This window comes from Anticarsia gemmatalis, chromosome 6 (assembly GCF_050436995.1).
Source record: "Anticarsia gemmatalis isolate Benzon Research Colony breed Stoneville strain chromosome 6, ilAntGemm2 primary, whole genome shotgun sequence".
In the NCBI taxonomy this organism is placed as follows: domain Eukaryota; kingdom Metazoa; phylum Arthropoda; class Insecta; order Lepidoptera; family Erebidae; genus Anticarsia; species Anticarsia gemmatalis.
In genome coordinates, this window is record NC_134750.1 from 11,287,118 (window position 1) to 11,300,957 (window position 13,840).

Consider the following 13,840-nt stretch of genomic DNA (forward strand, 5'->3'; position numbering starts at 1 on the left):
ATAATTGAAAAATATGAATGCAGCAAGTTAAAAATTTATTTATAAATGACAATAATTTTGTAGCATACATAGAATTACGGATTTACGTTTTACGATTAACTTTCCAACTATCACAGTTATCAAAGAATGCAGTATAAATAAAAAGTTGAAAAAACTTCTCTCTCATCGTCACGGTGACTGTCTCTGCAGCAGTGAATATAGAGCTGATCACGAGGACGCGGGTTCGATTCCGAGTCAAGCAAAGCAACGGTGGGTTTTTATTACCTTTTATCAAAATAATCTCAGTTAATATATAAATATTTGTAGTGCGCATTTGGTAATAGGCTCGCCCTCGGATTGTGAATACGAAATAGTATAAGGAAGTGCTTCAGTGGTAGCCCTGCATTTTACAATTCTAGCATTAACGTGCAATTTTATTTATTTTAATCTATTTTCTTGGTATTCACATATCTCATTATTCTATCTAGTCTTTAACAGAATGTAAAATTCAGTGACTCTTCGTAGTCACGGTAAGCCTTTTTAAAATCTATTCTACTTTATGCTGTAAGATCATAATTCATCTTTGAAATATTCTAGTCAAGAAATTATCTACATTCCTATTTTCTGTGATGCTTTCCTTTTTATGCCAAGTTCCATCAGTAAAAGTTATAATAAAAATGTTTAAAAATATTTTTAAGACGCATTAATTCAGCTGCTAAGCAAATCTTGTTGAAACAAAAGTACATCTATAATTTAACTTTTTTTGTAAATCACTGTAATTATTTTCTTTCTTTCCATCAAAAATTATCTCATATTACTCATTACCATCACAATAATACCATATATACCATATATAATAAGCACAAATTCACAAAATCAACTAACAAAAAAGACCCCATGTTTTCTCACGCTGCACGTCCATTTTTTTTCCGGAAGAGACATCCCACGGTCACGACATTAATAATAAGCTTGATTTATCAACCAAAAGATTTCTGCAGGCGCTTACCATTACTTGAAGAAGCGGGATACAATATTTCACTTGTATACAATTCCGACCAAATATTTTTGACCAATTAATTTTTGGTAATATTAATATAGATATAGAAAGAAGCAAAGGAAGTTTTTAAGGACCACATTGTCAAAGTGTTGTTCTTTGGTCTCCGCCTACCCTCGCGGTAGAAAGCTGAGATTTTATGTAAAAACATATGTGTTTCGAATACGAGAAATTATGTTCGTTCCTTGCGTGTTCACCTCCTTTGCTTCGGAGAAATCGTGAAACAAGAATGTTATTGCGATCTAATCAGAAATGAAAGATGTTCAATCGAAATCTAGATTAACAATTTATGATCATAAAAAACCTAATATTATGTTGGATGGATTGAACAGAACAAAAAAATCATGTCGACGTGAACCGTAGGCGTATACCTAAGAAAAATACAATAGTCGTCTAATGTATTCAGATTTCCTAGAACATACTCGTAACAATGTAATATCTAAGAATCCATAACAATAAATAAATGTGTTATAAGAGATACAATTTACTAGCCTTTTTCTATATTATGTATTCAATATTTGGAATCAATCCAAGTCGTAGAAATAGGTATATAATATGAGACATTTATTTTGTTATTTTGATCCAATATCTTATGTATATTTTGTCCATTTATTTAGTGATACATATTGGTCCTAATGGAATACTTTTACTTTTATGGTATCTGTGAGTAACTGGGATAAAAGCTCTGTCGCCGTGATTGATGATAGAATTTGAATTACTGAAAAGGGTGTTTTTTTTTTCATCTGCTTGCTTCATATGTGACTCAGTATATAATTAAGTAGGGACTAACTAATATTATTTAAAACTATGACTTTGGCTTATTTTTAATTATGTAAAGTTAATCTGCAATGGCTTGATCGGATGATTGATCTTTATGTAGTTCATCTAATATTTGAAATAAACAAGATAGTTATTATCTTTTTTCAGTTTTAAATTCAAATGTACCACCACCAAATATGATTAATAATGTGTTACAAATTTTGAGTGAAAACTCTCTATCAAATGTCAAATATATTCTTCGAAGTAAAGTTACGACAACACTCTACAATCGGAGTATACAACATTTTTTTTTTATAAATCTTTCTGCAATAAACATTACATCAGTCATATTAATTCCCATAAAACAAATTACCCAGTTTCCAGTTTTATTGTTCCAAATAATTTGGTCGTAAGTGTACTAAAATGAAACGTGTCAGATGGCTGTTATCGTTGGATGGGCGCGTTTTCTTACAATATTATATTGGGCTCCTTGTAATCGCCTTAGAAACTTCGATTTCGTCAGTATAGGATTTTAGTGGGATTGTGTAGGAATATAATCGAAAATCGGTACTAGAAGACGATCTGCGAAACCCTATAGCTAGAATCATTGTCACAACGATACAACATTTCTGTGTTTTTTTTTGTAATAATGTTCAATTAATTTGAATTCAGAGAGGCCGTTCCCAACTACAATTGCCTATCAACAACTGTTTACTAGATATCATGAAATTTAGTATGAAAATCTGTTCAGTGCCCATAGCGGGCACCATAGACACTAAAAGTTCAGTACACTTTAAATGTCAAATTACTCGATACTTCTAATAGACATTAACGAATCGCGCTATGAATACTAATATTTAGAAACTGCCTTGTTGTATGGAAACAAGGCTTGATTTTACTTCTGTAAATACCTATATCAAATCTACATTAGGTACCCTAATTGTGTAAGCAACCATCAATACAGCATTGAGTCATATACTTACCTTCTTCAAACTACCAATTTGCTTCACCAGTGGTAATCAACATCCTCCATAATATTTTATACCCCAAAATTATCCGTCACCGAAATGAAGACATGAATAATGTCTTACTAATGTTATAAATACAAAAATTATGAGGCTGGATGTTTGTATGTGTGTTTGTTACTAAATGAAGCTGAAACTACTGAACCGATTGTCATGAAATTTAGTACACGGATAGTTTATAGTTTGGATTCGCACAAAGTACTTTTCAGTTTGGAAAACCTTCTCTCTCGGACAAAGACGCGTCAAAAAGCTAGGCGTCTATATTTCAAAGTTAACGACATAAAACCTGGTTCCAAGTTAGACATTAAACATAACGAATTAACATCACCCACGATCTCAGGGGGAGGCTAATAAATGAAGACAATTTAATCCTCTGGAAATACAAATCGCTTGGCTAATTTATTTCGCGAGTTGAATTCTACGGGATTTGCCAACTCGCCTCCCATGGGATCTTACATGGATGTAAAATTACATATTGGATCATGACTTTTTAATTTTTGGGGTTTTATTGGCCAGCTCTATATTTCTGCAGATTGAGTGACACTCATAAGACATATCTTTATTCATTGCGATACATTTGTATAGTTTTACAACTGATTATTTGGTAGCTTAATTTTAAAATATGTTTTTAAACTGTAATCGTGTTTCTAAAACTTATATTTTACTATACTTAAATAATTATAAAACCCCATTTTTTTGTAGAACTTATTAATCTTGTTTTGTTATAAGCGTTAAGATCGTAATCTAAATAATCGCAAAATCTCACATCGGTAAATGTTTTGTTAGACCCAGTAAATACAAATTAATCCAGACGATACATTCATCGGTCGTCTGTACCATTTCTACAACACAAGTAACGATAGCTATCTAATATTGGCCTCAAGAGATTCAATATAAAACGGTTTATCCAACCAAATAAATCCATTCTCAATTACTTATTGTAAAACGAAAACCAATCTTTGAAGTATGAATAATAAATTATAATGTTCTATGACGCCCACGAATATATCAAGATTCAAAATCTGTCAGTGTGAAAGTCCTAGAAACTTTTGTAAATCAGTTATTGTAATCTAACCTTTGGCTGTCTGGAAAATAGTATGAAACATTTCTTAAATTAAACTCCTCACGTATTTTTAACGTCTGAATTTGAAAATGAGACGTGTGTATGTGTGTGTGTTTCGTTGCTTTCAAAGTCATGTAGTTGGCATTTCTTGTTACGAGCAACTAGCTTCTCCGAAAAGAAGGTGCATTAAAAATGCTATGGCGATTTAGGATACGGGTTAAACATTTAGAAATTAAATAAAATTTTGGACACCTTTTCAAAAGGCGTTAAGTTAATTCCGCGTATTGCATTAATAAAAGGTAGGTACTTATAAAAATCTGTGTCTGAAACTATGTGCTCGTTGAACTAACCAAGGCTAAATAATACCAAAAGGTGTCTAAAAACAGCAAAGCAAAGTTATATTTCTTTAAGCACTCTATTCAATATTGTCTCAATCAAAACAAGTTACAGGAAAATACTCTCATCCAGTACATTTTAAATCCTCGCGCAATGTTTGAATACATAACGTGTTCATCAGTTGACTGTGAGCATCATTAATCAGATGTTTTTGCCTCGTCTAACCCAGAACGAAGCTCCCAAATAAATTCTAACGAATTACTGCAACAAGATTTTCTTTACTGGCTCCCTCGAGATTGCGAAAAAGTAAAGATTTTTCCTTCAGCGTTGTGTTTCAGTCAAATTGATAAGTGTCTAAATTACCTTAGGCTTTTGAGAACTTAATGCCTACCCAATTTGCTTTTAATATATTATTTCTTTTCTTCTTTTATTATAAAATTATTCTCTTTGATGTCGGAAGAAAACAATTTGATTGTAAGCAAATATAGGCGTTCTTGAATAATATTTTTAGATAGTTTGTTTGTAATGAACTATTAAAAATAATCCTAATAATGTATAATAAACGCAAGAGTTACTCTGTCAGTCTATCTTTTCTTTAGGTTTAAACCACTGACTAAGATGAAAATTTCTACAAAGATAGTTTGAAACCCCAGAAAGATAGTTTGTATTCTAAAAATCACGCGGGAATGGCCAATAAGGGGTTAATACTCCATATTACTATTAGACTCCACGCAGGTAGAGTCGCGGGAAAAAGCGAGTTTATAATAAGTAATCACAAAATTTTAATCTAGGTGTACTTGAAAAGGTTAGGCTTTTCAGTTTCAATTATCGTTTGTAGATCATTAATCAACGTCAAACAAAGTCTAGTTCTGATTGCGGGAGAAAGTTTTCCATCTTTTCTTTAATACTGCGAATAGTTTTATACAATTGCGTTTGAAGCGGCTTTTTGTGATGTGTATCATTATCATTAATCATGGTATAAATTTCTTCGTTCGTTAGTACGGGATTGATATCAAGTGATGAACAAAATGCTTAGCAATTTGAGCGGAGTATGCAACTGCTTATCTCGAGGTCCCAAGAAAATTGCTATCGGGCTGGTCTAGCCCCCGATTTCTGAGCTACATTTAGCGGTAGTTTATCTATTTAATAGTGTTTAAACATTTACGGGTATGAAATGCGTGATGTTATTAAAAAAATATTTCAATCGAAATAATCGTAAATGAAGCGTACATGCACAGGGCAAATGGCGATTTAAATCCAATCCAAATTTAGGTAAAGAGCTATCAGGTTGAAATATAATTCTAGATCTATTATAAACGTGAAAGTATTTCAAACAAGGTCTCATAGTACTTTATAAAATCAACATTAGAAATTATCCTGTCTGCCATTTTAGTTTAAAGGCTCAGAAGAAAAATATTTTGCTAAATCTCTTGTTTAATCAGTATTTTTAGAAAAAAGACCTCGGCACGTGAATGTTTTTTTTTTTATTTGAGTGGAATAAAATTCTGTGTTACAACTATCTTCTTTACTGATTATGTCCACGTTTGAGATTACAATATTTTTTCGTTGATAAAAATTGTATTCAGCACTCTAAAATGACATATAGGGACTAATGAAAAATAAAATTGATAAAGAGTTTAAGGATCAGTTTAGTGATTTCGTAGATTAAATCTTGTATATAGACAGTTCTTTGTTTCGTCCCACTACCGTTTTATGACATTGGGATGAAATTCAGAAATTTAAAAATATTTTTAATTTAGTTTAGTATTTTGTCCCATTGATGTAATATTTGAATTTGAAAATCAATTTTGTAGTGCAGTTGACAGCATAATTTTAGTTACATAAAATATAATAATCAAGCATTCAATATAACGAAATCTATTTTTCTAAAAAATATTGTTTGATAATCGTGTGCCAATATAGTATTAATGTTATTTATTTCTTTGTTTCAGGATACTTCTGGCACATAACGGACTTCCACTATGACCCACTATACACATCACAAGGCGACACTAGAAGACGTAGGTATAAAATGTTAAACAATTACTATAGTTATGACGTCATGCCACAAATTAATGTATAAGGTAATATGTCAACTAGATTAGATGCCAAAACACTATCAATTCTTTATAAAATTGTGCTTAGTAACCGGTAAAAACAGACAGAACAAACAGATAGTTAGGTTAATCCACAGAAAAATGCCTAGTAGTATTTGAGTTAGCTTTTATACACAAATTGAGAAATCTCAGTTAAAACTGAATAAAATAATAATCATTAATATGTAACACACATATAAATCTGTATGTTTGCCATTATTTGTTGATAAAGTTAGGGAAAAATAATACGACGAAATCAAAAGAATACCGCTAAATCATAATGATGGCTTATTTTTGGCAAATATACGCACAATTTATTTCTCTTAGCAATAATTACTACAACGAGGTTTACGATTTCCATGTACAAGAGCGCTCGTTATAATAAATAATAAAGAGTCTCGGAATAAATGAAGTACAACCTAATACTAATGTACCATTAGCGTCAGGTTCAACTCCCAGTTACCCTATTAAGTCAGCTTCGGAAATAATTATCTTTTCCGTTGATGTATCGCGCAATTTAATAGAATTTAGCTCTCGAGAAAAAGGTAGCGCACGGTCAGAGGTCGATAATGCCGTTACAAAGTAAGGATGTTTATTTAAATAAATTGAAGATTCTTTTACGTGATTTTGCTGTTTTTTTTTGTATTTGATGATTTACAATTTTTATGAATTAGATGCTATCGTCTAACGTATAAGATGAGATAACCAGTTACAAATGTACCTTACATGGCTGAAGTAACATAATACTAGCGGTTTAACGTAGGTACTAAAATGTTTAACCACTTCGGATATCTTTGTAAAAAAAATGTTAGAGGCCGCTCACGCACACAAACCTAGATGTACGTCCAATATTTTAAGGTGATTCATACTATCTTCTAGGTTATATAGAGATTCATACTATCTTCAAATTGATGAATTACTAAAGTTCTTTACGTGCAAGGACTAAAACTATTATTGGGAATACTTTAATTCAGGAACTAATTTTGTATTTTAGCGTATACTATGTACTTGGGAAATCTTACAATATGTCAAAGTGATCAAAGAATCGTGACTGTAGTAAAGGTGGTGGGTTAAAAATTAGTGAAGTATGAGGTTTGAAACAGCTGTAGCTATAAAAATCTATTCATTACTACACTACTAACTAAACAAATTCTCCTTCAGAATGTCGGAGAGCAGACGAGCGCGGCAGTTCCGGCCACCATAGAGCGCTGGGCCGGTTCGGAGACTACTCCTGTGATAGCTCACTTGAGCTGATCGAGTCTGCAGCGCGGTATATGCGCACACGACACTCAGAGAACGTTGAGTTTGTGCTGTGGACTGGGTAAGAAACAAATGATTTCAATCTGTAAGAATATGCAATGCTATCTGTTATGTAGTTGTTAAGGTTGTGACAACATTTGGGTGCAGTGGTTGCGAGCTCAATTCCTAAATAAAATTTATATTTGTGTGATTTTCAAGTACTGGTTTTGGTTCTGGGTAACCTGTTAATTTATACGACTCGACACCGGTACAATGTAGATCAATGCTCAGTGTAGGAGTTGTTGATGAAAAATATGACCAGCTATAGCTCTCTCAAATCAAACCATTTATTTATTCTGGATTTTAATGTTGAGAGAAATTCTACACAACTAGCATAGAGAGTAGTATAGTGTGTCTTCCGAGGAAACCAAACAAGAACTTTACGGCCACTCACATCACAAACAATTACTGATAGAATTTTTTATTCCAGGGACATCATAGCAGCTCAAACAGGGAGTGAAGAAGACAGGTTTCAAGCTATTAGAAACATGACAGATCTCCTCAGTACGACGTTCAGTTCTCACTTCGTGTTCCCAGTACTGGGTCACTTAGACCCGGCTCCTTCAGAGAGCCTCACCAATTTGTGGATGCACTGGCTACCTTTAGATGCCTTGCAGACTTTTAAATATGGTAAGAATTTCAAACAACTTTTTATTTACGAGTTGCTTTTGTTTACCTCTTTTTGTACTTACGGTACGTATTACTTTTTATTGTACTGCTATTACCTTACATGTATTTTTAACGTAATTAGTTATTTTTATACTTTTTTTAAAATAAAGTATATTTATGTATACAGTCCATCCCCTAAAGTCCGACTTAAACTCTAAATGTAATCCTCTTGCGATTCAAAATTTTACCTTTTCACATTTTTGAGTGTTAGTCACTGAAAAAGGAAGTATTTTGCTAAGAAAAAATCAAATTCATTTAAAAATACAAACATTGAACCTATCTCTTGCCACGTTTGTAAAAAAGAATTCTAATTTTACCCAAATCCCACAAGATCTTAGAGTCTAGAATCCAGACAAAATTAAAAATACACAGGTATAAGAGGCCTTAGGTATTTCCCTCGAGTAATCTCTCCCAACTTGTACAATACGCAGTTGCCTTCTATTTTAAGATAGAAACCATATAAATACAAATTAAATAAGCCAGCAAAAGGTTCCCTAATGGGACCTGTAAAATGTACTCAGAAGTATTTAACGCCCGTTTTGATAAGTGGTTTGGTTATGAATTGGGTGCGATGGAATTAAAATTAGATTTGCGCAGATAAAGTCTGGAGTAATAATTCATTTTGACTTTTAATATGGTTGGAAAAATCAGTCCTTGCACACATTTGCCCTAAAGATAAAACTGCTATTAAAGCTCTCGTAACGAAGACGTGAATTGTCTTTAATTGTATTCTCTCTTTCATATTTTAAATTATCTCACATTACTCATTTAAAATATGATCTCAAAGACAGCTAATAAAATATAATTTTCACTAAGACGTATACATTCGTACAAGCACAAACGCACAAAGGTTGTTGCCAACCACTGCACTAGCCAACTCACCGTACATTACAAAACAGCTTTAAAATATCTTGGCACGGAATCACCTCACGGCTCGCCTTGCTTCAGCACCTTCGCAAGCTCTGCAGACTTTTAAATATGGTGATTGTTTTGATTCCTTTACTGCTAGTAACTTTGCACCATCAGCTCTAACTTAGTGCCGGAGTCCGCTTTATAAAAGTTTAAAGTTTCCGACAACGGGTATAAGAAACAAGAAGTTTCGTACGCGTATTATGTATTAGTATACATATTACTTTTGTTTCGTCCCTCTATTCTATGCCTGCCTCTAGTTGAACTCAAATGACTGTTCACAAAAAGTTTGGTGATAAAACTGAAAACAATGTCATGATTTACAATTTGTTTATTTTAACATTCGTGGTTCCTGTTGTTCTCCTTTAACTTGGTTACAAAAAAATCCTTTTTAACGCATATTGAAATTTATTTTCTGTTTTATAAACTATCGCTTGCTTTTAGTTATTATCCCCTTTATCGCCATAACTTAAATTTGCATTTTGGTGTGTACAACTTTTAATCAGATGTTCCGTACATAAACATATATGGATCTGAATGAAGAAGTTTATACTAATCAATGGAAGTTCTTTGATCTCTGTCAACTCTCATGGGCGTAGTTTTATGTTTCATATTGTGTTACTGTAAGCTAGAACTAAAACTCATTTTTTAGGAACAGGCGTGCACAATTATTAATAGTTAACTCTTTACCAAACCAACATTTCTACATTTGACTCTACGAAAGCGACTTATCACCATTACCATACCTTGAACTAGCACAAAAATGCCTCTAAATTTTATATCGTATCTAAATAGATCTTTTTACGATTTTCACTTAACCGATTGGTCTTCCCACAGGTGGTTACTACACAATAGAGCAGAAACAAAGCAAGCTGCGGATAGTGGTGTTAAACACAAACCTGTTCAGTGTCCGCGACGCCACGAGCACGCAGGCCAGGCGGCAGTGGGAGTGGCTAGACGCTGTACTAGATAAGGCTACGGCTAATAAGGAAATGGTGAGTCCATGTGTATTATCATCAGTAGCGCAATTCTGTAGCTCGATTCTCTACTACTATCGACTACCGACAACCGACTGTCATCGAGAAATTTTATATATTATGAAAATCTGATCAACGCCTCTGACGGGCGTCGTAGGAACTATTTTGGCAGTACATTCCAAATGTCAAAATGTCCATAGCTAGCAGGTTGTTGGTAGTCTATAGTGGTAGAGAATCGAGCTACTGTATGGGAAGGCTGACGGAACATGCGTCGCGTATTATCGGTCGCGTAACGCCAGAACAGACAATTGTATAGAAAAATACTTGACCGTTCACACTCAACCGATGATGTGTCGTTGCGAATCCCATACTATTTAGGCTACGCCCGACGCATCTTCCGTCAGATGTGAACCATTCCTATAGTCGCTGTACAGTCTAGTATCGAGAGATTGACATTTGAAATGCACTGCCAAAATAGTTCTTACAGAGCCAGGTAGAGGCGCTAAATAGATTTTCGTGTAAAAATTTATCGATAGCTAGCCGGTTGTCGGTAGTCGATAGTAGTAGAGAATCGAGCTACTGGCTTATTCACAGCGGACCCGTACACAAATGTAGGGACGATCCAGTCTCTCTAATTTTCTAGGGCGACGTGTCTCACAGAATGATTGAAACTACAGTTCAGGTAATGTAATTCTCTCAAGTCAGTATTATTGAGTATCTAGTGTTTTAGACTATACAATGTACAACTGCAACACAGAAAGTCTGAGAAATAATCCATTATATTTAACCATGCTGTGCCTCGATTCTCTACTACTATCGACTACGGACAACCGAACTGTCATCGAGAAATTTTGTATGAAAATCTGTGCCTCGATTCTCTACTACTATCGACTACCGACAACCGAACTGTCATCGAGAAATTTTGTATGAAAATCTGATCAGCGCCTCTGGCGGGTGTCGTAGGAAACATTTTGGCAGTATATTCTAAATGTCAAAATTTCGATAGCTAGCCGGTTGTCGGTACTTGATAGTTGTACAGAATCGCGGTACTGATCAGCGCCTCTGACGGGTGTCGTAGGAAACATTTTGGCAGTACATTCTAAATGTCAAATTTCGATAGCTAGCCGGTCGTCGGTAGTCGATAGTGGTAGAGAATCGAGGTACTGTTCCTTAAATCTTCGTCTCTTTGGATAGGATACGATTGTATTGCTGTTTTCTAGTTGCGAATATCTGTAATTTAAAAGTGAATCGCTAAAGTTCTTGCTAAACGCTAATCTCGGGTGCAATTGAACCGATTTCGAGACGAGAAATAAAAAAATGCAAAAAATATTATCGACTGTGAGGTAAAAAATATACGAATTTCGCCGAGTTAGATGGTAAACGAATAAACACAGTCTCAAAAATTCACCTAGATTATTTTCAGTACACTGCTGATTAAACCTGTGATTATCATGCTAATATTAATAAATTAAAGCTTCTGAAAAGTAGAAGAAATAGTTTAGAGAAAAATATGGAAATATTGATTGAAATATGAAAGTATTTCTGAAATAAATAGTGCTTTTTTTGCTGATTGCTCGTTTTAAAATTAACAAAGAAGAAAAAATACAAAATAAACCTAAAAGTTGGCCAAACAATGCCCACATAACAAAGCTATTGTTAAGTCAACGAATTTATGTCAAACAAGCAAAATATTTGTTACGTATGTACATTTTTTATTGTTAGAAAACAAGGCTTTATTTGCCGTACAAAGCCTGTTAAGTGCCACTATATTTCGAGTGCATTACAGTTTTGTTGAAAAAACAAACGAAAAAAATGCTGTTGTATGCTTTTTGAAGATTGATGAATTGTTAATTTTTTAACAGCAGTGCCTGGATAAAAACCTTACCTTTGAATATAAGGCTTTATCGGTTTATGTATAATATTTGAGTACTTGTCATCGAATCTTCTCATAAATCGGAGATAAAGTTATCAAAGACAAATATGCAAGCTCAGATAACAATCAAATCTTTAAATCTTCTCCAGTGATTTCTTTACAAGAACATACACAAAAACGTTCCTTGTTCTTTCACAAAAATCCTCAGGAATTTTTAAAGCCGTGAACAATTTAAAAGTCGTAAAGTAAACCTTGATTTAACAAAGCAGCCTCATAAATATGCACTTGGGGCGATATGAGTCTGACTCAAAACAGGTCGTTTATTCAACAAGAAGTGGTTGAACTACATCGCGCCGGTGCTGGCCGGAACTAAGGGAAATCCGGACGACGGCCGGGCCGGACCCGCTCTAATAAATTACAGATTAGAAAATCGTTAATCTAATCGCTACTACCGAAATTGCGATGCAAAAGTAATTTTGAAAGAGGCCGTATTTCTTTGGTATCGAATGTTTTGACTGGGACCAAGTCGTTTGTTGTCGTTAATATATTGACTGCTGTGAGTCTTTTAATTAATAGTTATGGGGACACGCACATTGATGGGAATGGATTAGGGTGAATTCCAATTGCTTTTTTATGTCGACTTTTTTGTAACTGCTATTTTTAGATGCCTTAATTACAACGAAAGTTGATTATTTCTATAAAATACATATTATCTGTGCTAGTAAAATTATCGTTCTTTTAATTTGTTAGATTGAAAATCAAATCTAATATATTTTTTTATAAGCAAGATTCGACGAAACAAATACCAGTTTTCATTTAAAATCAATCTAAATTCGACGCGTGACTTACTTGTTTTTGTATATATTGTAAGTATTTAATTATTCATTAGTTTTTCAAAGATTTAAGTTTAGAAATTACAAAGAAAAAATATTTTCATGAAATAAAAAATTGAATTTAAGTAGAAAAACTACGACATTCTGTACAGTTGCCAACAACACTCAGTACTGGTAATAAGCTCACAATTACCATTCTGTACTCTTGGCATATTTGATACGGCAACAAAAGCCCTGTAAAGTATGTTATATGTCTGATATGAAACTCGTACACAATTGTTATGAATCATTACAATATGCCGCTGGTAATTTACTGTCGTAAATAGCCTAATGTGCCGTAGAGTACGCAGTATACGTTGTTGTATTAAAGTCCGATTACTTTTTATTTATTTATTTATTACCGCCTTACATTAACAGTATATTTTTCTAAACATGTAAGTTATAGGTACATTAAATTTTGGAACATTGTAAGATAACAAACATTAACATTATAATAAAATAATAATAATCTAATGATGAATTATGCTAGGGGTTGCGATTGAATGAAGGTAATGATCTCTGGCTGTTAGGAGAGTTAGTACTTTCTCATTAAATAAATCAAACTTGTCATCAGATAAAATAATATTATTAATAAATACTTAGTAGAGAGTCGTGGCATGCGCGATTTACCTAGATAAGAAGAAATAATGCTGAGTATTTCCAAAATAAAGTAGTTGTCTTAAACAGATCTCGGTCAACTGCATAAACTTGCGGGGTGAATGATGTTCTAAATTCTGAATTTTGTAGTTCCACTAGCTGCGAACCTTGGATATGTAGGCAAGGTTCACAACTACCTGTACCGAAATTATATTATTTGATTTAGGCATATGGCTATCTAAATAGTGGAACGATGAATAGTAATATCGTTTTAGTTTGTTTGCTATAAGAAATACTTTTTTCTTTTAAGGGAATGAACGGTAAATACAGAG

The 13,840-nt window shown here is 33.4% G+C and overlaps 1 protein-coding gene across 2 annotated transcripts in view; it reads left to right on the plus strand.

The window, feature by feature from the left end:
• LOC142973744 (cyclic GMP-AMP phosphodiesterase SMPDL3A-like) overlaps positions 1-13,840 on the plus strand; it is a 66,361-nt gene that overhangs the window by 40,955 nt on the left and 11,566 nt on the right. Inside the window, exons 3-6 of one of the 2 annotated variants that reach the window (XM_076115731.1) lie at positions 6,169-6,237; positions 7,474-7,633; positions 8,042-8,241; positions 10,027-10,184. In XM_076115731.1, the coding sequence (XP_075971846.1) occupies positions 6,169-6,237; positions 7,474-7,633; positions 8,042-8,241; positions 10,027-10,184 (587 nt within the window). Of the gene's footprint in view, positions 1-6,168; positions 6,242-7,473; positions 7,634-8,041; positions 8,242-10,026; positions 10,185-13,840 lie in introns of both variants that reach the window. The other variant, XM_076115732.1, reaches the window with a different exon arrangement.